The sequence below is a fragment of the Papaver somniferum genome, unplaced genomic scaffold (assembly GCF_003573695.1).
Source record: "Papaver somniferum cultivar HN1 unplaced genomic scaffold, ASM357369v1 unplaced-scaffold_154, whole genome shotgun sequence".
NCBI lineage: Eukaryota > Viridiplantae > Streptophyta > Magnoliopsida > Ranunculales > Papaveraceae > Papaver > Papaver somniferum.
In genome coordinates, this window is record NW_020624820.1 from 7935374 (window position 1) to 7950258 (window position 14885).

The window sequence follows — 14885 nt, forward strand, 5'->3', positions numbered from 1 at the left end:
ATGGGTCACAAAACACCAAATAAACCCCAAGGAGTTACTTTATCTCATCCCCAAAAGAGAAGCCAAGATCAACGGTGGAGAGAAAGTTAGCTGACACGGACTGACAGGGGCAGAAGACACTTGTCTGACACGAGCAGACCCCTCAACTACCCACATTAAACACTCCGAGCAGTGTACGTGTCGACCAACCTGTGGAACGAGCGAGGATGCCTCTGCGGGATCAAGGGGGAAACGCAGACCTCCGCGCGATGGACGCAAGGACACAAGAAGATAAGGTTCCAACGGTCTTCAGAGATGGGTCCCACGTTCTAACCTTATAAATACCCAATCTCCACCAAGAGGAAGGGGGATCGAAAACATCAGGAAGGGAAGGAGAGAGAGAGAAATAGCAAAGGTAAGTTAATACCTGAGAGGAGAGAAACATGTAAACCCCAAAAATCATTCAACTATTCGTGTAACCGTGAAGAACATAGTAGAACAACAAATCCCGTGGATGTAGGCCTTAGTGCTGAACCACGTAAACCTTGGTCTTATTTACATTTCGGCACTTTACATTCATTTAGCTCCGCACGTGTTTGCTTATATGTTTTGTTTTCCTTAATACTTATATCCGATGCACAAACGCCACGCCTGGAGTGGTTGGAGGAGGCCATGATAAACCCGAAGGTTTTGAGCCAATGAATCAACACCAGGGTACCATCATCATAATCTCCTTAGATGTTAAAGATTGATTGTGAGCGTTCGGACACGCACGTGGTTCGTGTGCTCACAACTGGGGCTGGATTTGCAAGCTCTACAAGTTGTTCGACCTGTTTTGCCAACTTGTCCACGTTTACCGTGATATATCCTTAAACAAGAAAACATGGCATGCTCTATCCAGTCCATCTCCACTCTCTTCCCCATCTGCTGGAGTTCTAATCACCCATAAGCAACTTCGCCATTATTTATTGCAAGACCGCCGCTTCACGTGGAACTTGGCAGAAAACGGCACTAGTTTGATCAAGCATAAGAAGTGCCGTATTGACTTGACTTTTTATGAGTCGGATGCACTATTCCAATAACCGGATGTCGGCCGAAGTGTGACGGAGACAGTTATTGACCGCCGCATACCCTAGACCAGCGTGCCAAAACCCTTGCCCTGTAGAGACATTCGTACGGAGTTGACCATTTAGGGTTTTTAATAAGCAGCTAAATCATTCCGTGTGGCAATATTTAATCGGAGGAGTTGGTTAAATCGAAAGCACAACTCCTTGTTTAACGAAATCAACGGTCAAAGATCTCTGGATGTCGAGACGCGTGTAATCTTTTAAGGTTCCCAACCCTACTCTTAGGAGTAGGTAGCTCAATACTCTGAAAATATTGAAAAGAGAAAAGTGAGAACCATTACTACAGAGAAAAGAAAGAAAGAGTCGGCTCTAGAGAAAGAGATTATAGCAATGGCTTCTGCGATGTTGAAGAGATCAATGGTAGTTAATGGAATTAGGGTTTTAGGTACAAGGGCATTTGCATCATCATCCGTAACTGTAGGAACTGATCTGGTTTCAACTATCTCTGATGTTTCTCTACAAAAAGCTCGAACTTGGGATGAAGGTGTTTCATCTAAGTTCTCTACAACTCCTATCAAAGACATCTTCAAGGTTTGTATTTCTGATCTCTCTAAATTCTATCGCTGTTTGGGGTTTTCGTTTTTTCTCTTCTGAATCGGTTTTGACTCGGGTATCATTTTTTTTTTGTTTTTGCAGGACAAGAAAGTTGTCATTTTTGGGCTTCCTGTAAGTTCAATTATTTGCCCCAATTTTTATTGGAAATTGCTGTTGTTTGATGATCTATAAAAGGGGTTTTGTTAAATCTTTGTATTTGTTTTTGTAGGGTGCATTTACTGGTGTTTGTTCAGCACAACATGTACCTAGTTACAAGAAGAACATTGATAAGTTCAAAGCAAAAGGAATTGATTCAGTGATTTGTGTTTCTGTCAATGATCCATATGTTATGAATGGATGGGCAGACAAACTTGGTGCCAAAGATGCTGTAAGTCCTTATTTTATCTAATGCAATCATTTTTCTTGCCATTTTATCCGTTCACTAACTAAAATACTACGACGTAAACTCTTTTAGGGAAACGCCCAATTGGTGAACAATTTAGTCCAACCCTTCTAATCTAAGGATCAGGTTGAGTTCAGTATGGTAATTATAGGTGACTTAGTGCTATATGCGTTCAGTACTTGAAGAACTTTTCTTGCCTGCCAAACAGTATATGTGAAAATTTGAAGATCTGATACCATAGACAATATGCTTGAGGAAACAATATTAACATTTTGTAGATTTATGACCATTGTGTTTGCTCGTTCAGAGCTCCTACACTTCATTGTATTAGGTAGTGAACCGTGATTACTAAAACTCAAACTGCCAAGTTACTCTTCTTGTTTGGTTTACAACTGAAGGTACACAAACCTATGTTGAGGATGGTCTTTAACTAACTGGATATACTCTAAGATTATTTAGAGATTTCTTCAATAGTAAGCTCACTGGCTACAACCAACCATGTATAACATTTTCAGAACTAACTTACTCAACGCATTACAAGACATGTGTAGACACTCCTTGTTTTGTCTGACAATTCAAGACTTATCTAGGCATAAAGTAAGACATACCAACGATCAACTACCAAGAACTAGTTTGTGTGATAGATAAACCATCCCTTCATTGATGTTGATCTATTCAAAGAGAGACTTCTCTTGAGTAATGTAATTGACAAGCCAAAAGATTTATGTAACTGAAAACTTGACGTGATTGATACAAAAGGTTTAATACAGAACACGTACAAAAATAATGAAGAATTTTAGAGAGACCAGCAATGCAAATTTTGTTGGAATCTCCTGTATAAGTTCAAGACCTATTTGATTCTATTATCATGTACTTCCCTACTACCTTGACTGGCCATCTGCATTTTTCAGGATCAGCTTGATAATAGAATCAGTTAGTGTGCTACTATTTTGACAGGCAATCTTCAGGCTCCCGGCTGTAATCAATACTATTTGAATTCCATTTAGTTCATCCATTGTACATATATGGCACCAAGTATCAGGGTCAGTGGTCTTTTGACTATTTAGTGCTGGTTGTGACATAGTTCTGGGGTTACATTCTCTAGGTACACTGTAATTAATAAATACAAAGTCTTGTGGATGGCACTAAAACAAAGCTGTACAGTATTCTGTGGATATGTATTGCCTCTTTGGCAATGTTTCTTTATATCTATGTTAAGGACAAGTAAAAATTATAGTAGCGCGAGGAAGAATGAACGATAACCAATATGTGCAAATTTTGATTCTTAAGCATGCTTGCTTGGACTTTACACTAGTGTTCAAGTATAAGAAAATTACCCTACACTGGAACAAAGTGAAAGATCTCACTAAGAAACATACCCCTTTGCTGTTTGAATTTCTAGCTCAACAGTGAATTAGTGATGGTAACGTGAAGACCAATAATGCTAATTGTTAGTTGTTCTGTGGATAGTTTTGATGTATTAACCATTTGCTAAAAATCTTCACGCACATAGTAACATATATAGTTTGTTTAGATAACTTTGCAGATTATTATTTTTTTATTGTTATTATTATCATTTTCTTGATAGACGCAAATCAACAGATTTAACATCCTTAACTTTTTTATTTTGCTTTAGATTGAATTCTATGGCGACTTGGATGGGAGCTTCCACAAGAGCTTGAACTTGGAGAAAGATCTATGTGCTGCTTTGCTTGGTCATCGTTCCCAGAGGTATGCTTCTAGTCTACATCTGTTGTTTTCTGTCTCTTTCTATTTCTTGTAATCTTTTGCTACATGACGCAGACCTGCCTTACCTCACCACCTAGAATGACCATCTTACCCTACAACGAACTCACAGTAATACCCACCATGTGGTACTATATTAACCATGCCATTAAAACTATCTCAAATACTCTAATACTGGCACTGCCATCTTCAGCAAAATATAGAGATCTCCGAACCCATGTGGCCACCTCCACTATTCACCATGACCACACCTCCTGACCTACCATTCTACTGCGGGTCCTGCTACACCACCACCTTTCCATTGCACACCATCACCATCAGCCATGAGGTTGCTACTTACAATCATCTCACGGCCCCTGTCCATCGTCTCTCTTCTCCACCATCCCCTCCCTAACAACATAATTCATAACCACCACCAAGTCTTCAACATGTACTTTGCTTTTATTGTAATTATGTACCAAACTAACTTGTCTAACTTGCTAACTAATTACAAACCTTTTTTTTTTTGCTAAGTCATAACTAATTACAAACCTAACTTTCAAAGAAGCAGTACTTTTGGTTCCCCAAAATATCATTGGGAATAATTATTCAATTTGTTACCTAACACCCTTATTCCAAGTCAAGACCTAAACTTCTACGAAATAATGCACCTCTTATGGATGGTTGTTATCATTGTTTTGCAGATGGTCAGCATATGTCGAAGATGGAAAAGTCAAGGTTCTGAACGTAGAGGAAGTACCATCTGACTTCAAGGTATCTGGTGGAGAAGTAATATTAGGTCAGATCTGAACCCTTTTTTCCACAGTACATTAGTTTTCTTCTCCGGGGTAAAAGAACCTAATGTCAATAAAAAATATCTTTATCTATGGAGTGTAAAGTTATGCAGTTGTTTGTTTTGAGTTATGTCCCAACTCCTGTGACTCCTGCTATTATAAACCCTCCAAGGTTTAGATGTCTTTGAATAGTACGACTTGAGAAAGCTGAATTATATTTTCTTTGTTGATATTTAAATGCCCTCCTTCTGTGAGTTTATATTTTTCTGCCTATATTATTTTACTCTTTCTTATATGGTGGGTAGAGCTAATTAAATGAATCTTGAATGTCTGTTACGACGATGAGACATATTGAATGCTGACTTAGTAGGGAATAATACAAGCAGACGTAGTTTGAATGGTTGCAAGTTGTAAGCATCAAAAGCTTCTCTTTTGGACCTTCGGTCCAGCTCTAATGTCTTTGTCACTACATGATGTCTGGGTTTGTTTTATTCATACTAATTTGCACGTTGCAATGTGTGGGTGGAATCTGGTCCAGGTTTTTGTGTCTCTCATTTCCCCAGGGCTTGTATGTGTAATACAGCTCTCCCTGTATACTGTGTTCTAGTTATTGGTTAAATTTGGATTAGCGTTGCAGTCTTGATGTGGGACTTTCATTTTGTCTCTTCAATCTTCAACTCTAAGCTTGAATCAAGCTTAAAAGGCAGTGTCAACCTCAGAAACCAAATCATAGTGGATTCTCCTGTTATCTTTGATTAAAATATTATATTGTCAGAGTCTTTTTTGTTTGAGATTGAGTTATTATTGGGTGCAAACAAACAATCAAACTTCAATGTGGCGGGGTCAATTGTGTAAGAGGGAAAAGTGTCATTTATATTTTATGTTTGGGGTCCTTGGGGACCTTATTTTCGGTTGGAGCGATACCGATAGATAACGATATGTTTAGTTGATATATCTGACATGGATTTGGGTCTGTATCCTTTTTTTTTTTACCCAAGAACGGTTGGTAAGGTTGATTTAGAAACTAGGTAATAGTTACAGCAATGGTATGGTGTTAATGTGACACAATGGTCATGTTTCAGTGATAAGTAATTGTTGTCGACTGAACACAGTGCCTCTATTATTCCAGGCCTGCCCAGTGATGTGGTCCTTGTTAGAAAAACATATGCCTCATGCCTGTCTAAAGTTGGCGTAGATATCAGGGTTCAACCTTTAAGTTACAGTCTTCCTGATTGAATTTTCTTAGGAAAGCTAGCGAAAGCAAGTGCAAAAAAATTAAATGCTAAACACTGTTGTCTAAAGCGTAGAAAGCCTAAGACGGAATTAGTGTTGTGCGGAACTTGCATTGTACAGTGGATCACACATCCAAGTCAAAGATTCTTAAAAAGAGTCGAGACCAAAAGTGTGTAATCAACGACAACCATAAAAGCCGTTGTCCAAAGGTAATGTGGACAAGCTAGAAAGCCCTTCAAGGTGGTGTATATATACAACAACATTGGGGGAAAGTTAAAGTTAAAAAATAGAACAAACACAAAACAACGAATGCATTCAGACTCGGGTAATGTGGAGTACTTGAAATGCTATTGTAAAGTACTCGTCGTGTTTATACTTTCTTTTCCTTTGACGTGCCAAGGACAAAGTATAACAACATAGCCTTTTTTTTTATCAATGCCAGGGGACCGGACCGAAGAGGGCCTTAACGTGACCGTTGAACAATTTAAATATGAAAAGTGTAGCATAAATTTATTTTTATCGTTAATCCGGATTTAAAGTGCTTATAAAGCCAGAACTTCCCGAAGAAGAAAAAAAAATAGAAAAATTTCCCGTTTCTGTTGGTGCTGGTAGATATTTAACTCTTAACGATTTTGCGAATGTAGAAGGACGTGACAGGTGACTTCTTTTGAAAAAGATGGCTTTTGGTTTGCATTAGAGAGTTTCAACTATCAATCTCTTCTATGCAGCAGAGACAAGGGAGATAACGAAAGGATGGATAAAGAAAAGAAAAGGTTAATATTTTTGACCCACCATTCAAACACAGGGTAACCAAGTCAGTCAAAGGGTCAAGGAAAGGAGGGTGTGTACCCAATATACTAGCTTTACAGAGGACCCATTTCTAAATGGTAGAGGTAAATGTGTTGTCCATTGGTTAGCTGTGCGTGGAGAAACACTGTACGGTCGAGTCATATTACGGTCAAGCCAAGTCACATCAGTATTTGTTGGTGCAAGTCGCAACACTACCAAACAGGTGCATGGAGCCAATCCGAAAGATTTTGCGACTGTAAGGATACTGTTATGTACTCTAATACATTACCTTGTGAGTGTTCTTACAGGAGATAACCAAGAATTCTTACCTCACCTTAAAATTCTGTTCCACGAAACTAGAAGTCTTCTACTCCAGTATCTGTATGTAGCTTACCTAACAGTACATTTATTGGTGTTCATTATTATACTATAATACAATGCATCTACTTTTGAATACAACGTAGCAACTTCATTGTGCAATTAATTGGAGACTACGCATGACTGGTTGGAGTTGAACCCTCTATTCCTCGTACTTACAACTAAAAGTCTATGAGTGCTCTAGTTGGTCAGAGATTTCGTTAATGCTCAACAAGAAGATCAGAGGTTCAATCTCATTTATATATACTACATTTTTCACCTCATGTGCCAAAATAAAAAATTATTATTATTATTTACAGGAAAAAAAAAAAAACTCATCCTCTTTCTCTTTGAAACGCAATTCGTGCATTGATGGGCATCGTTCTCAAAGAGCTAAGCACGAGGAAATATATAGCCAATACTCAACAAGAATGATAGAGAAAAAGAAAATTTCCAAAATGGCTGTCTGGTGGAACAACTAGTCAAGAACCACAACAACGCACCCACAATTCTCTCTATCTATATATGTTCTCTCTAACCCATCTATAATCTCTCATATATATGTCTCTTTCCCTCTCCCTTTCGTACTAGTAAGTAAGTAGGAGTAATTATAAATCTTATTGCTAATGTCTTTACCAACTGCATGCTTACACTAGATAGTCTAGCTATAAGCCTATAACAACCATGCAGTAGTGCAATATTACTAGCTAATAATCCTCCTCCTCCTCCTCTCAAAGTCTCTCAACCATACAAATCCCTTGGTAAACTTTTTTTAGGTTCTTCACCACAAAACACTCTTCTTCTTTATCTCTTTCTTTAATTTTTTTTTCCTTACAGTATTAAACTAAAAGTGAAATCAAGCTGCTGCTTTTCTTTTTTGGAAAAGGGTTTGTTCAGATTTTGTCCACACAGAATCCATTTGTGCATACTGCTGCTATCTTTTGATCCTACTATAAATAATTGGCTTTGCACAACTAGTACTGGCTTGGGTTCATCATTAGATTGTGGGCACCATTTATCTCTTTTCTCTTCTTCAACCATATATACCTATACATAATATAAGAATAAACATTTAGAATCAAACGAGAAAAGATTGACAAACGGATAAGAGACCATTAAATATGTATGAACAACAAGAGAGAAGAGTGAAGATCTAGTGTTGGTGGAGTTAAGCTAGTTAGGCCATTTGTTCATCAGCAACAACCATGGCTGTAGCTCATCAACCACCAAATAGTCGGTTACAGACAATGTTACAGTCAGCTGTTCAAGCTGTTCAATGGACTTACAGTCTCTTTTGGCAAGTCTGTCCTCAACAAGGGTTAGTAGCTGCTGCTTCATTTCACCATGAATTACTCAACAGATATTTCTGATTTCTTTTCTTTCTTTTTTGTTCTCTCTGCTTCTCTGAGGTACTAGCTAGTACTAACTGATAATCTAGTACAACAAACAAGTAATGAATGATATTTTTCTATCAGCAGAATCTTAGTATGGGGGGATGGTTACTACAATGGAGCAATAAAGACAAGAAAAACAGTTCAACCAGTTGAAGTTAGTACAGAAGAAGCATCACTACAAAGAAGCCAACAACTTAGAGAACTATACGAATCGTTATCGGCCGAAGAAACAAATCAACCCACTCGTCGACCTTGTGCTGCGTTATCACCCGAAGACTTGACGGAATCCGAGTGGTTTTATCTCATGTCTGTTTCTTTCTCGTTTCCACCTGGTGTAGGGTATGTACTTACACTCTCAAACATCTTCTTCTTCTGACAGTTGAACATCTTCTTCTTCTTCTTTTTTTTTAATCAATAATTAATTACTTTATAAGTCGTTACTAATCATGGTTTCCTCATTCTTTATATATCTTTTAGTGCTTTGTTAATCGTTTCCGTTGTTCCTTTAGATTCTCCTCACTTTCTTGAAATGTTTAATAGAGAGAATGCATATTGTAGGGACATAGTGTCTTAGAAATGAAGGAATTAATTAAGATTTTCTCATATCTTCATACCAACCAGTCTTCTCCTCTCTTAAAGCTTGCTAGCTAGTAAGTAAGATTATCCTTATGTTTTTGGTGTGTACTGAAAACTAAACATTCTCTATAAAGTGCATCCATCCATATATATTCAAAGATATATTCAAATCATATAATATTCATTTTTGCTTTAATTTCTTTCTTTTTCGGTATATACTGTCATCATATAAAGATGTATCTAAACATACTCTATAAGGTCTGTTCATATTTGACACTTCAAATCAAACTGATGAGTTTACATGGTAGGCTTCTGATTTGTGTTTCTTTTTGAATTTGGGTATAACTCCATTAAATCCTTATCAGGGGAGTTTCTAGCTCTAAGTGGAGTGTATCTTAGGATAACTGTTTAGGTTTATTTAAAGCCTACCCTGTGCCATAACTTTATTTTTGTTTTCAAATTTTACATAGAAAATTTCTTAGAGCATATCAAGTGTTTTATTTAGTTAGGTAGCAAATGCCTATCACTTTTATTCTCTGCTATCACATCCAAGGTTCATTTTTGGTTCATTCTTCTAGTTGACATCTATAATTCAAAGCACCCTAGCATAGACCTCTAGGGTGCTAAATGCTTCAAAACTAAAATGTAATCTCTTTGCAGCCTAGTTCGTCCCACCGTGGTTATTGGGAGAAACTCATGGCCACCATCTTTGCTCCGCCGCTGTTTGAATTGAAACTTCACTTTTTGTGCCTTCTGCTTTCTAATCAATAGTTTGATTAATTAGTGTAACGACTTTGGTTTATCAATCATCACCAAGTTCCTCTACTGCCCTTGGTTTATGGCTCCCGGGCCACAACATAACCCTCAATAGTACGCAATTGCGTTAAGTAAAGTCATTGCTGCTATCGTACTCTTGCTAAATCAAGGAAACTGAGCAAGTTTCTTTCCATGAGTAGTTAATGCGCTGAGAAATGATTGCTATGTACTCTTCTAATAACATTAAATTATTGTCGTAGAACATTTATTAAGTGTGTTGTATATGGTGGTTGTTTAGTCTTTAACCGTACTCACATGTTCAAGTGATCGAGAAAACCAAGAGAATTTTCAGTCCCGACATTACAGTCATTTAATATATCTCTACAGTTATTTACTGGCCGATTAAAAAAGACGTTATTTACCTTTGAATTCGAAATTCATTACTGGCTTCATTTTTACCGACTGATTTCATGTTAATGTAAATACCTGGCATTAGCACTTATGATGAACTGATGCCGGATCTCATTTTACTTGCAGGCTACCAGGAAAAGCATATACAAGGCAACAACATATTTGGCTTACCGGCGCAAATGAAACTGAAAGCAAGATTTTCAGCAGAGCAATTCTTGCCAAGGTATATATATATATATAATCTTAATTCTCTTAATTAATTGTTAGTCGAAGCAATCGGAATTATGTACTAACGTTTCAGTTATCTTGGTTTCATGGGGCACGATTGATTACTCCTGTAGAGTGCTCATATACAAACGGTATTATGCATTCCCCTCCTCGACGGCATTATTGAATTCGGCACAACAGATCGAGTGAGTTCATCCACTATTTTGTCTGGTTGCAATACTTTTCAGAATCATCAATAATTTTTCTAAATTTTTATTACCGACATATTATGGGTTTCATGTTGTATTTGCTACAGTTTAAATGTGTTGATAATTTCAGTTTATGATGGACTAACACGGCATTCATGTAATATATAGGTACAAGAAGACCTTGGATTGATCCAATATGTGAAGGGATTCTTCACAGATTATAGACACCAACCAACACCTGCCCGTTCGGAACACTCAACATCAAACCCGGCATCTACTTCTTCAGAACAATTCAACTTCAATTCTACACCAGGGTTACTCTCTGCAATGTATTCCGCAGCCCACCCGATTCCCCATTCTGACGATGAGGAGGAGGAAGAAGAAGAGGATGAAGAGGACGAAGAAAATGGGTCGGAATCAGATTCACAAGCTGAAACGGGTCGTAACAGTTATGCGGATGCAGCTGCAACAGCAGTAGTTATGCAAGACCCGATCCATTTATGTGACCCGATGATTGAAGGTTTAGTTACAACAACAGCTGAAAGAAGTGAATTAGTTCAGCATGAAATGTCTGAAGATATTCGGATTGGCTCGCCTGATGATGTTTCTAACAATAATTTAGACCCGGAAGTGAGAATGTTTGATATAACCCACGGATCTGAGTCGGGTCGTAAATGGTCAGCTGATCAGTTAATCAGTGGCGGCGATCTTCAGATACCAAATTCAGGTTAGTTATTTTTCTGTGGATTTTGTTACGATACAACATAGTTCTACATTAAAGACAATCTTGAGGCCCTTGGGTAGTGTCAGCTGATCAGCATCATACGAAAGATTCGTACACTCCCGTTACATCAGATCTAAATGATGCCCAGCTAACTGAAAGTCAAAATTTTCTAACTGACAACCGTCCTTTTGTAGAGATCAGAGTAAGGGTTAGATCTGAGCATGACATGCATATGCGGTCTTGTAGAAGTCAAAATTTTCTAACTGACAACCGTCCTTTTCTAACTGACAACCGTCCATTTGTTTCACGGGGAGTGAACTTTTATTTCTAGAAGTCAAATCGAAGAAAAAGAGATGGTGACGAACGTCTAATCCGAGATCAGGCGGATGTTCAAACCTAGTCATAGATATCTATTCCAACGTCTTTACTGATTCATCTGACCGGAGTTGACACCATGACAGAGCTGGGATGGTCCTGTCCTTTTATGATTTTGACCACTAATAATTTGGGCTGTACCATTAGCAGACCAACTTTGTCAGTCGCTATGGTTACTTTCTTTTTAGCGTGTGGAAGACTTATTATTGAATATTGATAACAAACTTGTATTTTATTTTATGCAGACACCCCTCAGAATGAAGAGTTAATTCATGAGGACAGCCACTACTCGCAAACAGTCTCAACAATTCTTCAACAAAATCCAAATCAATGGCCAGATTACACACCAACAGCAGCACTAGGAGGAGGCTACATCGGATACACACTATCATCTTCTTCGTCATCGTCAACAACATCGCAATCAGCATTTGCAAAATGGAGTAGTCAAAATAATCATCTCCTTCATTTACCACCACCTTTGGACGTCACATCGTCGCCACCACAATGGCGGCTCAAATACATCTTGTTTCACGTACCGTATTTACATAACAAAAGCCGGGATGAGAGTTGTACAAGATCAAGAGATGGTAGCGAACAGGGACAGAACAAGTTACGGAAAGGTGCCTCGGCAGAAGATTTGAGTGCAAATCATGTACTCGCTGAGAGAAGACGGCGCGAAAAATTGAACGAACGGTTTATCGTTTTGCGATCGTTAGTCCCGTTCGTCACGAAAATGGACAAAGCTTCTATACTTGGGGATACCATCGAGTATGTTAAACAGCTCAAGAAGAAGATACAAGAATTAGAATTGAAGAATCAATCGGATATTGATCAAAGAATGAAAAATATGGTCGGGTTCAATGTCACTAGTGGTGGTGGTTCTAATCAAATGGTTCATGATCCGATCGGGTTCCCCGGATCCGAAAAGAGGAAATTGAGAATTGTAGAAGGGAATGCTGGTGCAAAAGCTAAGGTGCTTGAAGGACCGCTGGTTATTGGTAACATCGTTCAGGTGTCAATCATCGAATCCGATGCATTATTGGAATTGAGGTGCTTGTACAAAGAAGGGATACTCCTAGAGATCATGCAGACGCTTCGAGATCTTCGCTTAGAAATCACGGCCGTTCAATCCTCTTCGAGCAACGGCATTTTCGTTGCCGAGTTGAGAGCTAAGGTATTACTACTTATACTCAACTCTGCAGCTTCTGTAGTTTGGCTAGTTTTTCTGAGCCAAAAGTACAACTCCAAGGCACCTAAATGTTGCTCGCTTTTATTTTTGTTGCAGGTGAAAGAGAATTATATTGGAAAGAAGCCAACAATTATGGAAGTTAAGAAGGCAATACATCAAGTCTTATCTCACTAGCTAGCTAGTAGTCACTACATTATACATAAGTTATGTGATCTTTCGTCAAATTACAGACGAAAGAAACAAGAAGCATTAAATTTCCTAGCTTATTGCAGATCTAAAACCTTAGATCATATAGATGTATATGCTCACCGATGGCTAATGACTTCTCAAGTTGCAATGGCCAATAAGTAAGGAAATTTATTTAGCTTCGTACAGAAAGCTATCATAATGCCATATGATTTATGACTTGAAATGTGTTTGATTAAAATTCCGTGCCTTTTTAGATTGTATAACCATCGATTAAACATTCAATTTTAAATTGGATAGATGTCTTGCTGGTAGAATAGTAAAGTCGATATTCGTTTTTAAATCGGATAGATGTTCTACCGATGGAATAGTAAAGTCGTTTCTTTTGTATTCTAATTTACAAATTGTTGAAGGTGGATTTTTGGCAAAGGCTAGAATCGTAACCTTACATATTCATGATCCAGTAGTCAGATGAATATTGAGAATTACGTCTCTCATTAAAGCATGAAAACTCATGCCACAAGGATCTCTGATCGAGAGTATTGCCTCTCACAACATCCCTAAAAACCTCTGATTGAGTGTATTGTCTCTCAGTAATTACTTTTATATAGAATCCAACGATTGGACGGCTCCTAGACAGCTTGCCTTCTAGTATAGAGCGATAACGTCTTCAGGATGTAACAATGTTTTCTCTGACCATATAAAAGACATCTGTATAGAATCTTAATGGTTGGACGGTTCCTAGACAGCTTGCCTTCTAGTATAGAGCGATAACGTCTTCGGGATGTAACAATTTTTTACCTGACTATATAAAAGACATCTGTATAGAATCTTAATGATTGGACGGCTCCTAGACAGCCTGCCTGCTAGTATAGAGCGATAACGTCTTCAGGATGTAACAATGTTTTCCCTGACTATACATAATAAATATCACTCTTCAACTAGCTCATATCGCTTAATTCTCGAATAATTAATGCTCCCAGACAACGTGTTAGTATAGAGCCATTAATTAATTATTTCTAGTCACTAGATTCATTAACTGATTCTCTAGAAAATAGTCTACGTTCTTCATAATATTTCATTACTTCAATTTATGGCTCTTCCCAGCAGAATTCCATGAGTTAGTAATAATTATTCAACGTACGGACATATGAGCCACTATCGAATAACCCCGAAAAAATGGTGCAAGTGTACTCATCAATAATGCACTAATGAGCACCTGAATGCACGAACGAGCATTCAAAAATTACGAAGGAACGATGAACTTATGAAAAATAAGAAAGAAAATAATAATAATAATAAAATATTAAGGGACCAAGCCCATCGGCCGGCCGAACATGCCGCCGTGGCCGGACCCACGCCTCTTCCCATATTTTATCTTATTTTATTATTTTCCTTGATCTCATGAAAATTCCTTCGTTTGAACAAACTCCTTCATTTTAAGGAAACTCCTCAGTTTTATGGTATTTCCTTCATATCAAGGAAATAATATAAAATTAGGAAAGGTGTCACGGGAACGGGTCTACTAGCCGGCCGGCAATGCCCTAGTTGTGGTCGGTCCCACACCTTGTAATTCTTTATTATTTTATTATTATTATTTCCTTCGTCTTATGAAATTCCTCGGTTTCATGATATTTCCTTCACACCAAGGAAATAATATAAAATTAGGAAGGGTGTCACGTGACCGGACCACTAGCCGGCCGACCATGCCCTATCCATGGACGGTCCCACACCTTGCGACCCCTTATTTTATTATTATTATTATTGTTTCCTTCGTCTCATGGAAACTGCTTCGTTTTAAGGAAACTCCTTCGTTTCAACAAACTCCTTAATTTCATGATATTTCTTTCGCATCATGAAAATAATATAAAATTAGGAAAGGTGTCATGGGACAGGGCCCATTAGCCGACCGGCCAT

The 14885-nt window shown here is 38.0% G+C and overlaps 2 protein-coding genes across 2 annotated transcripts; both read left to right on the plus strand.

The window, feature by feature from the left end:
- The first annotated feature begins 1333 nt into the window (after positions 1–1333).
- LOC113336677 (peroxiredoxin-2F, mitochondrial-like) lies at positions 1334–4835 on the plus strand. Its single transcript, XM_026582320.1, has 5 exons — positions 1334–1637; positions 1743–1772; positions 1870–2028; positions 3680–3774; positions 4473–4835. Exons 1-5 carry the CDS (start codon positions 1437–1439, stop codon positions 4576–4578), a joined length of 591 nt encoding a protein of 196 aa, XP_026438105.1. The 5' UTR covers positions 1334–1436; the 3' UTR covers positions 4579–4835.
- A 2685-nt stretch (positions 4836–7520) lies between these two features.
- Positions 7521–13262, plus strand: LOC113336870 (basic helix-loop-helix protein A-like). Its single transcript, XM_026582563.1, has 7 exons — positions 7521–8259; positions 8420–8674; positions 10205–10301; positions 10420–10491; positions 10663–11221; positions 11839–12767; positions 12879–13262. The coding sequence occupies exons 1-7, from the start codon at positions 8147–8149 to the stop codon at positions 12954–12956; spliced, it is 2103 nt and encodes a 700-aa protein (XP_026438348.1). The 5' UTR covers positions 7521–8146; the 3' UTR covers positions 12957–13262.
- The last annotated feature ends 1623 nt before the right edge of the window (positions 13263–14885 follow it).